The 16382-nt window shown below is 42.5% G+C and overlaps 1 protein-coding gene and 1 long non-coding RNA gene across 6 annotated transcripts in view; one reads left to right on the forward strand and one right to left on the reverse strand.

Moving 5' to 3' along the window:
- Nucleotides 1-16382, reverse strand: part of XRRA1 (X-ray radiation resistance associated 1) — a 98315-nt gene that overhangs the window by 31809 nt on the left and 50124 nt on the right. For all 5 annotated transcript variants that reach the window (XM_058305950.2, XM_058305949.2, XM_023585821.3 and 2 more), the window contains exons 9-10: nt 2855-2983; nt 1914-2131 (exon numbers count right to left, since the gene is read on the reverse strand). In XM_058305950.2, the coding sequence (XP_058161933.1) occupies nt 1914-2131; nt 2855-2983 (347 nt within the window). The remainder of the gene's footprint in view (nt 1-1913; nt 2132-2854; nt 2984-16382) is intronic.
- The window catches only part of LOC139439885 (uncharacterized), a 56062-nt gene that overhangs the window by 30959 nt on the left and 8721 nt on the right, over nt 1-16382 (forward strand). The window lies entirely within an intron of this gene.

Below are 16382 nucleotides of genomic sequence, written 5' to 3' on the forward strand. Positions count from 1 at the left end.
TTTTGTGTGGAAATTGATAAACAGATACTAATATTTATATGGACAGGCAAAGGCCCTATAATAGCCACGACAACTTGGAAGAACAACAACATAGCTGGATAACTTCATTACCAGATATCAGAACTTACGATACAGCTACAGTAAATCAGACACATATACTCTCACCAACTTAAGATAATGCCTCCACTGCAACATAGTGGGGGAAAGAAGATAGTCCTTTCAATAAACTGTGCTGGGTCAATTGGATATCCATAATAAAAAATAACTTTTGATTCTACCTCATACCACATACAAAAATTAATTCTAGATGGGTCATAAACCAAAATGGGAAAACTAAAACAATCAAGCTTCTAGGAAAAAAACATAGGAGAATATCTTCATGGCCTTGGGATAGGCAAAAATTCTCCAAAGGAAATAAAAAGCGCTAAGCATAAAGACAAAAGACTGATAAAATGAACTTCATTAATTCTGTTCATTAAAACCTGCCATTAAGAAAAAGTAAGCCACGGTCTGGGGGAAGATTTTTATAATACATGTTTCTGACAAAGGGTTTATATTCAGGATATAAGAAGAACTCCAACAAACCAATAAGTAAAAGATATATAATCCAACTTACATATAGGCATTTCCAAAAGAGGTTGTAAAAGTGACCAAAAAATATATGAAAAGGTACTCAACATCATTAGCCATTTGAGAAATACAAATTATAATCACATTGAAAAACCACTGCATACCTAATAAAATGGCTAAAATTTAAAAAGACTGACATCACCAAGTGTTTGTGAGGATAGTAAGTAGCTGGACATCTCACATTAATGTGGGTGTGTAAATTGGTTCACCCATTTTGGAACGTGTTTGACGGTATCTACTCATGCTAAACACCGGCTATGCTCTGTGACCCAGCAACTCCACACCTAGGGACACACCCACCAAAAGACATGTAAAAGAACATCCAGAGCAGCTTTAGCTCCAAAAGCCCCAAACTGGAAATGACCAAAAGATCTATAAGTAGCAAAAAGGGTAAATAAATTGTGGTATAAATAGTAATAAAAAAGACTGAACTATGATATGAACGAATCTCACAGACACGATGTTGAGTGAAATAAATCAGACACAAAAGTGTATATGCTGAATGATTCCATATACATGAATTTCCAGTTAGGCAAAACTAATCTATGCTGGTGGAGGTCAGGGTAGTGGTTATTCTTGGAGGAGACACTGACTGGGAGGATACCACACTGGACACTGGAAATGCCCTATGTTGTAAGATGGGTAATGGCTGAAAGGGTGTACATATGTAAAAATTCAAGCTCTCCACACGATTTCTGTGCATCAGTTAAGTTAGCCCTCGATTTAAAAGAAATGCAAACACAAGAGTCTGGTAGGGGCACAGCAATAGATAACTAGACTGGTGGGACGGAATACACAATCCGGAAATACCCTCAGGGATTAAAGGGATTTGGGTTTCTAATAAAGGTGACATTTCCTTCCTTCCCGCCTCTGAATGTTGCTGTCTGGATGGGACTCTTGATCTGTGATAACCATGTAGAGACGCCCCAGGAACCAGGCTAAAGGACCAGCAAGCAGGCTCAGGATGGCAGAGAAGAGGACTGAAAGCCCTGCCACCCTGATGGCCTCAGTGCTCCCTGAATTCCCATCCCGGCGGAGTCTCACGTCGGAGTTCCCTGTTATTTCAGAAGAGAAACTTTTCAGGTCACTTAATTAGATTTCAAAGGAATCTTAACGGACAGGAGCAGTTAGGAAGGCATTGAATCAGTGCAGGCGAGGGGCCTTCACCCCAGGCCCAGCTGTGCAGAGGCAGCAGCTCCCCAGGAAGCCACAGGCTTGAATCAACTCGGAGGCATTTACTCCAGCCGAGGGAGTAGAGGCGCTGGCCCGGGGGCTTCACCCACCTGTCCGGTCGACATCCTTCTTCATGGGCAGTACAGTGTAATCCGGTTGCCCGTCTGAGGCCTCAAACACCCACGACTTGGGCTGCAGCGTCGACTGGGACTCCTTTCGGGGACTCCCCCTGCCTCCAACCCAGTCCCCTGAGCCGTCTCCGAGATGAACTTGCTGTAGGTACGGGATCCGGGAAATCTTGTTTTGCTCCAGGCTTAACTTCTTCAGCCTTCGATTAAGGAAAGTGAACACAGAATCACAGAAATAACCATACTGCAGGGACATATACCCAGCAACTTTGGGGAGAGAAGACGGAATCAGGTTTGGCCACATACTTCTGTGTGGCCCTGAACCAGTGACTTACCCTCGCTGGGCCTCAGTAAGCCTGTCTCTAATGTGGGGGTGCTATTTATTAACCTCTCAAGGTTCTTACTGAGATTAAATGAGACAATGTGTAAAAGGCCTGACACAAAGTAGCATTCACTAAATGGTAGCTGAATCCAAATTCAACTTTCTTGGGATTAAAGCTTAACCATTTAAATGCCAGCATTTCCTTTATTTCAACCAAATAGGTAGAACTGTTCTTAGAAGATTTCAAATGCTTCCTCACGTGGAAACTTCTCCTCCTGATTTTGATTCTTCCCCAACTGCCGCTCGTCCCCCCCCCCATCCTCTCTCAGTCAGGATCTTGACTCCAGTACTACCTGCCCCCTCCTTTCTCTTTATTGCTTCCAACCGAGGCACATGCTCAGAAATGTTCTTACTGATGTCCAACTTTTATGGATGGGCTAAAGGTCAGAGGGGAGACCTAACTTATTTATGGTCACTGCAGAGGTAAGTAAGTGGTGGAGCTGGGATGTGAACGCAGGCCTGTTGGCTTTCTGGGCAGCACTCTGGGTGTGAGCAAGGCTGGGGGCTCTGGAGGGCCCTGCAGGAGACGCTGGGGCTTTACCTCCTGAGCCCTGCCAGGCTGGCGAAGCAGCTGGGGTTGGAGAGTTTGTTGTCATCCAGCATCAGGGTCTCCAGCGCCGGGAACCTCAGGATGTACCTCTTGCTTGTCAGCGTCGTCAGAGATGCCTCCCTGTGAGTGCGAAGATCTTGGGTGATGAGCAAGGGTGAGAGACAAGCTCCCCTCTCCCCAGGAGGAAGCGCAGGATAGGGGATCCGGAGGCCTAACTGGCTTGGAAAGGGACCAGAAGGTGTAATTCCCTCCAACTGGCCCCTTCCCCAGACCACACTAACACACACAGTCTTCTTACCCAAATCCTTCCTTGCACATGTAGTGTATAGAGGGGGGTAATGTCTCAGGTTGAAACCGGATAGCACCTGCCGCTAGAATTTAGGTGGAGCTGGGTCACAGAGCTCTATTGGCATGGATAGCTCTGCGTGGGGAGAGGGAGAAGCAAGGAGGAGGCTTTGATGGCTGTAACTGGGAGAGCGACAGATGACGAGACGAGCCTGAAGAGGCCTATCCGGGACAGTGGCTCCAGGCCCAGTTCTAGGCCCGTAAGCTGGGCCTTTGCTGTGGAGACAGGCTGCACACGTCAGCTGACGGGCGCACTGAGACTGCTGGGACAGCAGGGTGGGGAGACACCGGTGGGGCTCATGGCAAATACTAGTGTGACCGAGGCATGGCCGGGTTAGGAGGGAGCGTTCTGCAGGGAGAACACTGCAGGATTTGGGCTCGGGGCAGACCTCCAGGTATACAGTGCCACCCCAAGTAACCAGGGGAGCACCAGCGGACAGCGCCCTCGGCACAGAGCACTGAGTGGAGCAGGGCATGATGGCTCACGGGTACCATCCCTGGTGCCCCAAGGCTCTCTTTAAGGTGATTTCATGAAATACACACATCAGTGAGGCGTTTTGAAGTCTCTTCTGAGGCTCAAACTCTCTGAGGGTTCCCAGAAACACCTGAGAGCGGGATTTAAGGGGCTGAGCACCTGAATTATACAGGTGGGGCAGGAGGTGGTGGCATTTTAGCCACTATCGTTAACTTGACCTCATTTGTGTCGCCAGGTGGATGAGGCCCAGGTAACTGTGTAAGCTCACACAGGCAAATGACTCACATCGCACTTTCATTCCTCCATCCACACTCTGTACGCTCTGCACACCGAAATAAACACACCCACGCCCACACAGCACATTACATAAACACACATACAAAAATCACAGGCACACATACAAGAGGAAGGGAAACTAAGGTTACTAAGAGCTGCAGCATTCCTGCCCCTGGGCTAGGGGTTTTATGTATGTCCCCTCAGAACAGCACTGAGCATAGGTTTAACTGAGCTCCTTTTCAGCTGATGAGGAACTCAAGCTCAGAGTGCAGTGGCTAAGGTCTCACAGCTAGAAAGCGGTGGAGTTAAACTAGGACCCGGGTCTGCCCAACGCTAACACCCAGGCCCTCTCCACTGCCCCACACTACCTCTCTCTCACATTCGCAACTCCAAGCCCCATGTGGGCTAAAGGGTAGAGAGATGGAAGGGGTGGGGGTTGTTTAGGACAGAGAGAGGTAGCTCACAAAGGTAGGCCAGGAGTTTAAAAGCTGGAGAAGCCGGAGCAATCCAGGCAGGGAGGGTGGTGTGGCCCTTCAGGGCTGGGGGGATTCAGAAGCAGGAGCCAGACAGCTACAGAAGGTCCAAGAAGTAGTTTTGATAAAAGTAGCAGTAGGAGCTCAGGAAGTGGGACTGGCAGTGGGGCTTGTGGGGCTGGGGCCTGCTCCTGCATCCTTTTTTTTTTTCAACTGAAAATTTTAAGATTATTGTAGATTTCCATGTTGTTAGAATCAGAGAGAGCTCCTTATACATTTTATGCAGTTTTGCCTGATGTAACATTTTGTGAAACCACAGTATAATATCACAACTGTTACTGACATTGATACAACCCACCTACCTTATTCAGATTTCCTGTTGCACTTGTGCACATTTGTGCGTGTGTACATGTGTGTGAATATTAAATTCTATACAATTTTATCAACTATATCCACCATCACAGTAAAAACGGTGAACAGTTCACTACAAGGATCCTATACCACCAGTACCCCTCGTGTTGCCCTTTAATAACCACTCCCACCTCCCTCCCACCCCCTGCCCCAACCCCTGGCAACCACTCATTTATCCTCCATTTCTAAAATTCTCTCATTTCAAAAAAAGTATTATATAAATGGAATCATATAGTATAAAATCTTTTGTGATTGGTTTTTTTGACTTAGCACGATTTCCTGGAGATTCATCTAAGGTGTTGTGTATTTCAATAGCTCATTCCTTTTTATTGCCAGTAGTATTCCCTGGTACGTAAGTGCCACAGTTTGTTTATTCACCTGGTGAAGGGCATCTGTGCTGATTCCAATTTGGGGCTATTACAAATAAAACTCCTATGAACAGTCTTGTACAGGTTTTTGTGTGAACATAAAGGTTTCACTTCTCTGGGACAAATGCCCAGGAATGTCTGGGTTGTACGTATGTGTAGTCTTTTTTAAAGACTCCCACTCAATTTTATTTCTGCATCCTCTAGGGGCCTGGAAAGTGCTGGGTCTGGCTTCTGACACACAGCCAACTCTGAGCCCATGACGATTTGGCTTCTGCTCCCACAACTCTTGAGAAACTGCTCTCCCCAGGCCGCCGGGCTGCACGTGGCAGCCACTCCCCCCTCCGAGCGCCTCTTTCACAGGCTTCACACCCTACAGTCTGCTTGCAGTCCCTCTTCCTTGGCCTGGGTCTTAAAAGGTTAGTGTTCCCCAGACTGCTGACCTAGATGTCTTTGAATTCTGGTTCAAAGAATGACCTCTGGGCAATCTCACCAACCTCTTCTACGGCTCTGCTGCTGAGATCTGTGGTTTCAAGCTCCAGCCTATCCCTGTCATCTGAGTTCTGTACCTCTGGATCCAGCTGCCTCCTAGACATCTTCATCTGGAGACCCATGAATTTCTTTAATTTACATTAGTGGAGCCAGGCACTAGGGATACAAAGAGCAAAAGCACACAGTGCTACCCTCAAGGTGCTTACAGTCTTCTAGAGGAGGTGGTCGCGCTGACCCTTCATGTGGTGGGACAAAGAACAGAGGCAGGTGCAAAGCTTGGTGGGAGTCACCCACTCTGGGGCGGGGAAGGAAGGACTCAGGGAAGGCAATGTTTAAACTAAACCACGAAGAATGGAGAGAGAATTTGCCTTGCTTTTAACCACTGTGAGGCAGGGAGAGGAACAAGGAAAAGTATCTTTTTTCGGCTGCATCTATTATATACTTAAGAATGCTTTGGGTAGTCATGTGTCCCATCATGTGGCCCACAGAGACAAAGGCAGCTCACCTTAAGCAAAAATGGGGAGAGTCACATAGAGGAGCAGATGTGAAAGACAAGGGACAGACTTCCTGGCTGCCCCAGAGTGCTCAGAATCTACTAAGGCATAGCTGTGAGAGTCCCCAGTACCCTGAGAATAAATCCCCCCTTTCTGCTCACTCGTGGACTTCTGAAGAATATAACCATGATAGTTCTGGCTGAAAAAGGGACAGGTCAGATATGGTGTCAGAAAAAGCCCTAGCAGCCATGTGGGAGACAAATTCAAAGATCAGAGACAGTCAAAAGAGAAGGAAGGAAGCCTTCAGTACACAGTATTTCAAGGTCATAGATGACTCTTTTCCTCTTCGTGGAAGGACCAACTTTTATCCACTGAATTTTTCACCTCTATTCAAGAGCAATTACAGGAGGATGCACAGCAGCTATGTTGATTTATAATTAATTGGCCAATCTTTATTTTACTCCAGTGAAATATGCAATAGCTAAGATATAAGCCTGCAGAAAATTCCTCTTGAGCCCCATAACAGAGAAGCTGGCTCTGTCCTGTGTGTGTATGTATGTGACAAGTTACACTGATTTGCCTTTTTAAAGTTTGATCTTAATTATAACATGGTAAAGTTTCCTTTTTGTCTCTGAAACAGATGTCTCAAAGTAGGGGTCAGTCAATAGATGGGAGATAGGTGAGAGTCAAGGCTTCAGAGGAAAGCATCAGGCTCTCCCACTGAGCACTTCCCACTGTGGTTTGGGGGGAAGAGCTCTTTGAAGTGGCAGGAGTCTGGCAGTGGGGGAGAAAAGGTTCCAGGTTTCCAGCTGTTCAGAGTGTGCTATTTTTATTACACCTTCTCTTGCCAAAATGAATTAATGCTATCTAAAATCTGACAGATTTAACTTTTTTAGAAGCCAAGAGTATCTCCCAGTGGTTGGATTCAGGGATGGGAATTCATGTGTCATATTAGAAAAGCCATGGGCATGGGGGTCAGGAGGCCTGGGCTCTGGCCCAGGTGCTTTGCTTGCTGTGTGACTTCTGACTGGTGTTGAGCATTTCTGGGCCATTTCTCTATCTGGTAAAAGGGGATCTCTTTTTAGTTTTTATATGGTAGAACTTTGGGTTAGGCTAAAAATATTGCTCAACAGATGAACCAAGGCTTGTAGCAAATAAGATGAAATTTAGTAAGCTCTAATGTCAATGTGAATATCAGATCAGCTTATGTGTTAAGATACAGAAAACCCACTGTGCACGCACAGGATGAGGGAGACATGGCGTAGCAGCTTGTTGAGTAAAAGAGGTCTTAGGGGTCTTAGCAAACAAGCAGCAGGATGTGGCTTCTAAAAAGCCCATGTTCTTTAAGTGGCATTGTTAGGAATACAGTGATTAGAAAAAAAGAGGTAACAATCCTCCTCCGCTCTGTGCCAGCCAAGCCCGAGAGCCAACTTGTATAGAGGTAAAGGCACAAGAGGATAAGGGAATAAGCTTGATGGGAGAGTCAAAGTTTTACATTTCAGCTCAAAATAAGTAATAGAGCAGAATAAGGATGACATGGGTCAAATATGAGTCCTCTAACTCATCCAGAGGTAATAGTATATTTCAAAGCCCAGAAGCAATAGACTCAAATAGTTTAGGATAGATGAGGTATACAGTGAAAGGAAAAAAAAAAGAAAGGAGGATGAAGAAGAAGGCAGAATTAGGTCATGAAAAGCCTTGTGATCCATGTTAATGGACTTTATCTTTAGGACACTGGAAAGCTGCTGAAGGACTTTAAACAAGAGAGTGATATAATCAGATGTGCACTTTAGAAATATCCCTCTGGCTGTTGGTAAGGAGGGCAGGTTGAGAGATCAAATAGGAGGGTTTCAGAAGTAGGCAGGTTTGAGAAAAAATTAGGAAGCACAAAAAAGAGTATCTGATGATTGAATGGATGTGTGGGGATGAAAAAGGAAGAATTCAGGCTGATGCCCAGGCTTCTAGCCTAGACAACTGCATAGTAGATGGAAAGCAGTGCCAGTCACCAAAGTCAGGGACATAGGAGAAGGAGATTTTGGCATGGGGATGTGTGTGATGGGTTCGGCATAGTAGGATATATGGGCTTATAGCTCAGAAGACAGACATGAGGTAGAGAAATAACTCAGACTTGGGAAGAAATGAGACCACCAAGAAATGTATAAAGGTGAAGGAAAACAGTGGGCTGAGGGTACACAGCTTGGGCCCACCAATATTTAAGAAATTACCAGGGAAACGGACTTGGCCCAGTGGTTAGGGCGACCATCTACCACATGGGAGGTCTGCGGTTCAAACCACGGGCCTCCTTGACCCGTGTGGAGCTGGCCATGCGCAGTGCTGATGCGCGCAAGGAGTGCCGTGCCACGCAGGGGTGTCCCCCGTGTAGGGGAGCCCCACGCGCAGTGCGCCCGTGAGGAGAGCCGCCCAGCGCGAAAGAGAGTGCAGCCTGCCTAGGAATGGTGCCGCCCACACTTCCCGTGCTGCTGACGACAACAGAAGCGGACAAAGAAACAAGACACAGCAAACAGACACAAAGAACAGACAACCGGCGGGGGGGCGGGGGCGGGGAGGGGAGGGAATTAAATAAATAAATAAACCTTTAAAAAAAAAAGAAATTACCAGAAGAAGAGGAACCCACAAAGCATATTGAATATGGACAGACGGATGGGAAGAAAATGACATTAATACTTGTCTGGAGTTTCATAGCTATCAAAGCACCACGATAAGTCCTTGAGTGAGAACCCAGAGAGAGAAACTAAGTGCAAGAAGCCACTTTTGCCTTGACGGCATTTGCTCATCCTTTTGAAGGTGAATTATGATTTTGACAGTCTAATGGGGTTAGTCTCATGGGGCTAGGGCCCAGGGTCCAACAAATATGGGAGAGCTAATAGAAAACCCTTTACATTGATCCTGGACCCTAAAGGGATGTACCCTTGGAGGGAACCAGAACTAAATTCATTCCCTTCATCCCACAGTCAGGGGACAATTGCCTTGGAATAAGTAAGGAAGGGGAATGAGAGGGCAGACTATCTTCTTGCAAAATTATAGCCAAAACATATATCATCAGAGTAGTCCAGAAAATATCTAGTCATGAATTCATGGATTTAGTTTAACTGTGTTCTATACTGAGTATACCTGAGCACCTGACCAAAATAAATGGAAAGTTTTATGGTACTGCAGACCAAATAATGTGCACCAACTCTTCCATGACTTTAAACTAGAACATGTGGACGGAATATATATTTTAAAAACCATCTGCTTAAAGGCAACTAGGAGTTAACAAGCTGTAAAGAATAATGAGCTCAAGATTTTAGGACAGAAACCAAAGAGGTCTATTCAGCATTTGGGGCCACTGTTCCCCTACGGCTTCTGCTTACTCTAGAAGTGGCAAAGAGACTGACAGCCTTGCTAGTGTAGAGGGCAGATTTGGAGTCCAGATATTCCAGAAGGGGAGTCCTGATAAAATGCCCATGCTTTAAGCTAGAACACTGAAGAATTAAATCCTAGAAGAAAAAGTGAACTAGACATAATCCAGACCCTGCAGAGACTGAAGACCTGCTTCAAGTAGCTTCAGTTTCTATCACTGAATTAAGATGATTTGGAATAATTTGGGTCAGCAACTGCCTGCCTAAAGCAAATATAAAAGAGCCTAGAGGAAGATAGTATTATTCTAGGCTTTAAAAAACGTCTGTAATTTTCCATACAAAATATTCTGCACTCAATCAAAAACATACAGCCATTGGGAAGCACATGTAGCTCAAGTACTTGAACATCTGCTTCCCATGCACAAAGTCCTGGGTTCAGTCCCCAGTACCTCCTAAAACAAACAAACAAAAATACTCATTGGGGAGTGGATGTAGCTCAGTGGCTAAGTGCTGGCTTCCCATGTACAAGGTCTTGGGTTCAGTTCCCAGTACCTCCTTAAAAAAAAGTATATTAAAAAAATAAATAAATAAATAAAATATATAAATATATATACGCACACGCATATATATGTATAAATATACAGGCATATAAGGATACAGGATAATGTAATAGAAAGAATGGACAATACAAATAGGGAAATAAAGATAATGGAATTATCAGTCAGACTTTTAAATACTGCACATAATATGTTCAAGAGAGAAAAGATTAGAATGAACATTTTGATGAGAACTAGAAATAAAACAGAAAAACTAAAACTGGAAAATACAATAACTGACATTAAGAGTATAATGAATGGATTTGATAGAATAGGTCCAGAAGAAGAAAGTTATTAACTAGAAGGTAGCTCAGAAGAAAGTACCCAGAATGAATCACAGAGAGATAGAAGGGTAAAAATACAGAGAACAGGTTCAGAGATAAGATGAAACAGAAGTAGTAATGTATGACAATTGGAGCCTCAAAAGGAGATAAATAAGACACTGGGAGGGAAGTGGATTTGGCTCAATGGATAGAGCATCCACCTACTACATGGGAGGTCTAGGATTCAAACCCAGGGCTTCCTGACCCGTGCAATGAGCTGGCCCACATGCAGTGCTGATGCGTGCAAGGAGTGCCCTGCCATGCAGGGGTGTCCCCTGCGTAGGGGAGCCCCACGCACAAGGACTGCGCCCCGTAAGGAGAGCTGCCCAGTGGGAAAAAAGTGCAGTATGCACTGCAAACACGGAGAGCTGATGCTGCAATATGACGCAACAAAAAGAGACACAGATTCCGGGTGCCACTGACAAGAATACAGGCAGACACAGAAAAGCATGCAGCGAATGGACACAGAGAACAGACAACGGGGGGAGGGAGGATGGGGAAGGGGAGAGAAATTAAATTAAAAAATCTGAAAAAAAAAAAAAGACAATGGGGGCAGAAGAAACATCTAAAAATATAATAACTGAGAACTGCAAAAAGATAGCAAGCCGCAAATTCAAGTATCCCTGCTGCCCCAACCTGGATAAATAAAAAGAAAATCAGAAGGTAAAAAAAGAAGAACTACTTATATTGACAGATGATTTTTCAACAAAAAAGCCCAAAGGAAGCCAGAAGATAATAAAATGGTATCTTCAAACTGCTAAAAGAAAATAACTTCCAAACTAGAACTCTATAGGAAGCAAAAATATTCTTTTAAGAATAAATTTTGGAAGCTGCTGTGGCTCAAGCAATTGAGCTCCCATTTACCATATGGAGGACCTGGGTTCGATTCCCTGAACCTCCTGTTAAAAAAGAAAGAAAGAAAGAAAAACAGCATCCCAGACCTGTGTGGTGCAGAGAGGCACAGGACCCTGAGCCATGAAGCAATGCACCAAAAAGACAATGATGTAACCAGGTAGAAAAAAAAGAATGAATATTTTCAAGTAACCAAAAGAGGGAATTTGTCCTCAAACTTGCACTACTGGAAATACTTAAGGACAACCTTCATGTGGAAGGAAAATGATCTCAGAAGTTTGGTTTCAATCTTCCTGGAAAAGGTAAATATGTGAATAGATCTATATGAATACTGACAGTTTAGAACAATAATAATAATTTCTTGTGATGTTTAAAATTGATTTTGAGTGAAAATACCTTACAATAACTTTTAAGTAAGGAGGGAGGTAAATGAATCCAAATATTCTTCTAGTTAGAAGTAACCACATCAATTTATACTAGACTTTGATAAGTCAATGAAGTATATTGTCATCTTTAAGGTAATAAAAGTAAGCAAAATGAAAACATTAAAAATATTCAGTTAATCCAAAGGAAGGAAAAAACAGAGAATAAAAGGAATGTAGAACAGGCAGATAAACAGAACATGACAAAAATGGTAGATTTCGAGTTCTGGTTGGCCAACATGGTGGCATAAGATACTGTAGTATTCTCTTCTCCCACAGAATCACTGAACTAAAAAAAACGGATAGAGCCATCCTCCTGAGAGCTCCAGAATCAGTTAAAGGGTTGCTGTAACTAGGCAAATGCTGAATCAAGAAAACACAACTTAAAAACAGTAGGAGAAGCTTGTGGTGTACTTGTGGGCTCCTCACCCACCCCTCCCTGGTGCAGTGTGAGTCCCTGGCCCTGGTCTGGAGGGAGCAGAGTAACTCCTGAGCACATACAGGGGTGACTGTATGCTGGTGGCTGCTTGAAGAACTGAACCAAGATATGTCTCTGGATCACTGTCCCTGAACTTGCCCTGCATATATTAATATAAAAATAGTAGCATGTGGACAGCTAAAGCAGTGTAAAAAACCATCAAATAGTATGTCCCTAGGACAAAGGATTACCAGCCTCATGACATCCAGGAGCATCCAGGAGGAGTGGGAGGTCTATTTCATAGGAAAAAGAGGATATTCAGATTCCTGTATACGGGGGAATTCTAAGGCCATGAGTGCATGCCCAGGACAAGATGCATGCTTGGAAAAGACTGAGGACCCTGCACTTTCACCTAAGGCTGATCTTTTTGGTAGGAAGGCTAAACTCTGAAGGGGAGCACCAGCCAACACAGTGTCAATTTGCAAAGACTGTGAAGGGTGTTTTTTTTGTGTTGGTGTGTTTGTTTCTGTTAGTTCCTGACACTCAAGGAAATCTCTGTCATATCACTAACTAGATATAAAGTTAAGGAACAGAAAGCTCAGGGACTAAATGGAATCAAACTGAGAGTTCAGAAATAAACCTAGACATCTATGGCCAACTGATTTTTTGACAAGGATGCCAAGTCCAAGCAATGGGGAAAGAAAAGGTGCTGGGAAAACTGGATAGTCATACACAAAAGAATGAAAGTTATACATATACAAAATTAAGGCAAAATGGATCATAGATCTAAATATAAGAACCAAAACTATAAAACTCCTAGAAGAAAACATAGGGAAGCATTTTCAGGTCCTGGTGTTAGGCAATGGTTTCTTAGACATTACACCAAAACATGAGCAATTAAAGAAAAAATAAACAGGATTTTATCAAAATTGGAAACGTTTTTGCACCAAAGGACTTTATCAAGAAAGTAAAAAGGCAAACCACGAAATGGGAGAAAATATTTGGAAATCATACATCTGATAAGAGTTCAATTTTTCAGAATACATCAATAACTCCTACAACTCAAAAACAAAAAGAAAAACAATCCAATTAAAAAATTTCTCCAAAGAAGAAATACAAATGGCCAATAAACACATGAAAAGATGTTCAACATCATTAGCCATTAGGGAAATACATATTAAAACCACAATGAGATATCATTCCAAACCTGCTAGAATGGCTAACTATTTAAAAAATGGAAAATAACAAGTGCTGGAGAAGATACGGAGAAACAGGAACACTCATATATTGTTGGTAGGAATGTAAAATGGTGTAGCCACTGTGGAAAAGAGTTTGGCAGTTCCCCAGAAAGTTAAGTGTAGAATTACCATATGACCTGGCAAACTTACTTTTAAGTATATACCCAAAAGAATTGAAAGTGGGTACTTGAACAAACGTTTATACACCAATGTTCACAGTGGGATTATTCACAATAGCCATAAGGTGGAAGTAACCCAAGTGTCCATCAACAGATGAATGGATAAACAAAATGTGGTATATACATGCAATGGAATATTACTCAGCCATAAAAAGGAATGAAGTCTGATACAAGCTACAATATGGATGAACCTTGAAAACATCATGTTGAATGAAATTAGCAAACAAAAAAGGACAAATATTGTATGATCTCACTTATATGACATATTTGGAATATGCAAATTCAGAGTCAAACTAGAATACAGATTACCAGGGGCCAGGGTTGACATGGAGAATGAGGAGTTAATCCTTCATTGGTACAGAGTTTCTATTTGGGATGATGGGGATGATGGAAATGTTTTGTTTTAAAAAATAAAATTAAATAAAAAAAATATATATCTTCTTTAATAAATAGATATATATTTATTAGAGAAGATGTGAACTTACAAAACAATCCTATACAATGTACAGGATTCCCTTACAACACCCCTCCACCAACACATTACATTGTTGTGGAATATTTATTAGAGATGATGAGAGAACATAATCAGACTATTACAACTATGGTACATTTGGAATATTTTTTCCATACCGCCCTATTACAACTATGGTACATTTGGAATATTTTTTCCATACCGCCCTATTATTCTTTGACATTGATACAAGAATATTACAATAGGATGAAGGAAATGTTTTGATAATGGATGATGGTGATGGTAGGATAGCATTGTGAATATAGTCAACACCACTAAATTGAAAGTATTACAAGGAGAAATGTTAGGTTGTATATATGTTACTGGAATAAAAAATAAAAAATAAAAAATAAAAAACTTCATAGAAATGTACAACACTGAGTTTAAAAAAAGATAGATTTAAACCCAAATATAATAATCACAATGAATGTAAATAGTTTACTTTAATTAAATAGACTATCAAGATTAAAAAAACAAAATCCAAGTATATGTTTTATAAGAGAAGCATCTAAAACATAAGTAGAGAGAAAAGTTGAAAGAGAAAGATGAAAAAAGATATTCCCCGTAGGCACCAACCAAATGAAAGGTGACATAACTATATTGGTATTAGATAAATAAGTTTTGAGCCATATATGTACATTTCCAAATGATAAAAGGTTTAATTCATCAGGAAAATATGACAATTCTAAATCTGAAGTGTACCTAATTTAACGTAGACTCAAATTATGTAAAATAGAAATTGTCAGAATTATAAGGAAAAATAGAATAATCCATAATCATAGTGGGATATTTTAACATATCTCAGTAATGGACAGAACATGAAGACAAAAAATTCTGCAAACATTACAAGAAATGAACCATGGAATTAAAAAAACAACGTAATTGATATATAGAGAACATTGTCTCTAACCACCATTGAACACCTGGAACTTTCCAAAAATATTGACCATATGATGGTCCACAAAGCAAGTCTCAACAAATTTCAAAGGGCGAAACTAATCTAGAGTAGTTTCGCCCTTTGAAATTTCAGTGCAATCTCAGTTGGCCCTACTTTGGAGTTTGTGTTTCTGTGGGATGGAGCTGGACTCAGATGTGATCTTTGTCCACAAGTCTCTCCTGTTACTTTTACCGGAACTGTAGTTGGTGCTGGGGTTTAATGTATACCCAGGGGACCTGAATCTCTGGACTGACCATGTGATAGCCAGGCCCTGAGCCTCAAAAGACTTGCAACTCCTACACTCTGGTTTATTGGACTTACCCCACTCAGCTAACATGGAGGTGAAGAAGGTCAACCACCACACCAGGCAGCCAAGAGTGCCTACAACTGAAAGCAGAATTGCATCCAGTATCCATGTGGAATCTAAGCCCCCTCTTGATATAGATGTGGAGTGGACACAACCATTCTAAGGTCCACAGGATGGAGGAATAGAGTATGGATTAGAGTGGACTTACTGATATTCTATTCATGAACTACTGTGAATAGTAATCAAAGAAAATGTGGCATTGGTGTGGAGAAGGTGGCCATAGTGGCTGCTGGGGGTAGGGAGTGCGAGGAAGAGATGTGACAGGGGGGCATTTTCTGGACCTGGAGTTGTCCTGGGTAGTTCTGCAGGGACAGTTACCGGACATTGTATGTCCTCCCATGGCCCACTGGGTGGACTGTGGGAGAGTGTGGGCTATGGTGTGGACCGCTGACCATGAGGTGCAGTGGTGCTCAGAGATGTATTCACCAAATGCAATGAATGTCTCATGATGATTGAGGAGGTTGTTGTTAGGGGGGTAGGAGTGGGGTGAGGGGGGTGGGGGGTATATGGGGAACTCGTGTTTTTTGAATTTAACATTAAAAAAATAAAGACAAAAAAAAAATAGAGTATATTCTCTGGTAACAGTGCAATTCAGCACTATAGTCTAACACTCAAAGTGGGGGGATTTCGAAGGTCAAATGGAAGAATGGCAGTTTAGCCTGAATCTGTTTCACAGTGGAGCCAGTGAAGTCATGAACACATCTGTTGTTTATCAACCTAGTTCCTGAATGTATAATTGGAATAGACATACTAAGCAACTGGAAAAATGCCCACACTGGTTTACTGACCAAAACAGTGAGGGCTAGTAGAGTAGGAAGGACCAAATTGAAGCCTTCCTGCTTTGTTTCCAAAAGAATAAACTGAAAGTAAGACTGCATCCTTGAGGTAATTACAACTGTGGTGGTTTGTGGCTATGCAACCCCCAAAAACATGTTCTTAAACTTAATCCATTCCTGCGAACACTTATAAATAGGGCCTTTTGA

Source organism: Dasypus novemcinctus, chromosome 10 (assembly GCF_030445035.2).
Source record: "Dasypus novemcinctus isolate mDasNov1 chromosome 10, mDasNov1.1.hap2, whole genome shotgun sequence".
Taxonomy (NCBI): Eukaryota; Metazoa; Chordata; class Mammalia; order Cingulata; family Dasypodidae; genus Dasypus; species Dasypus novemcinctus.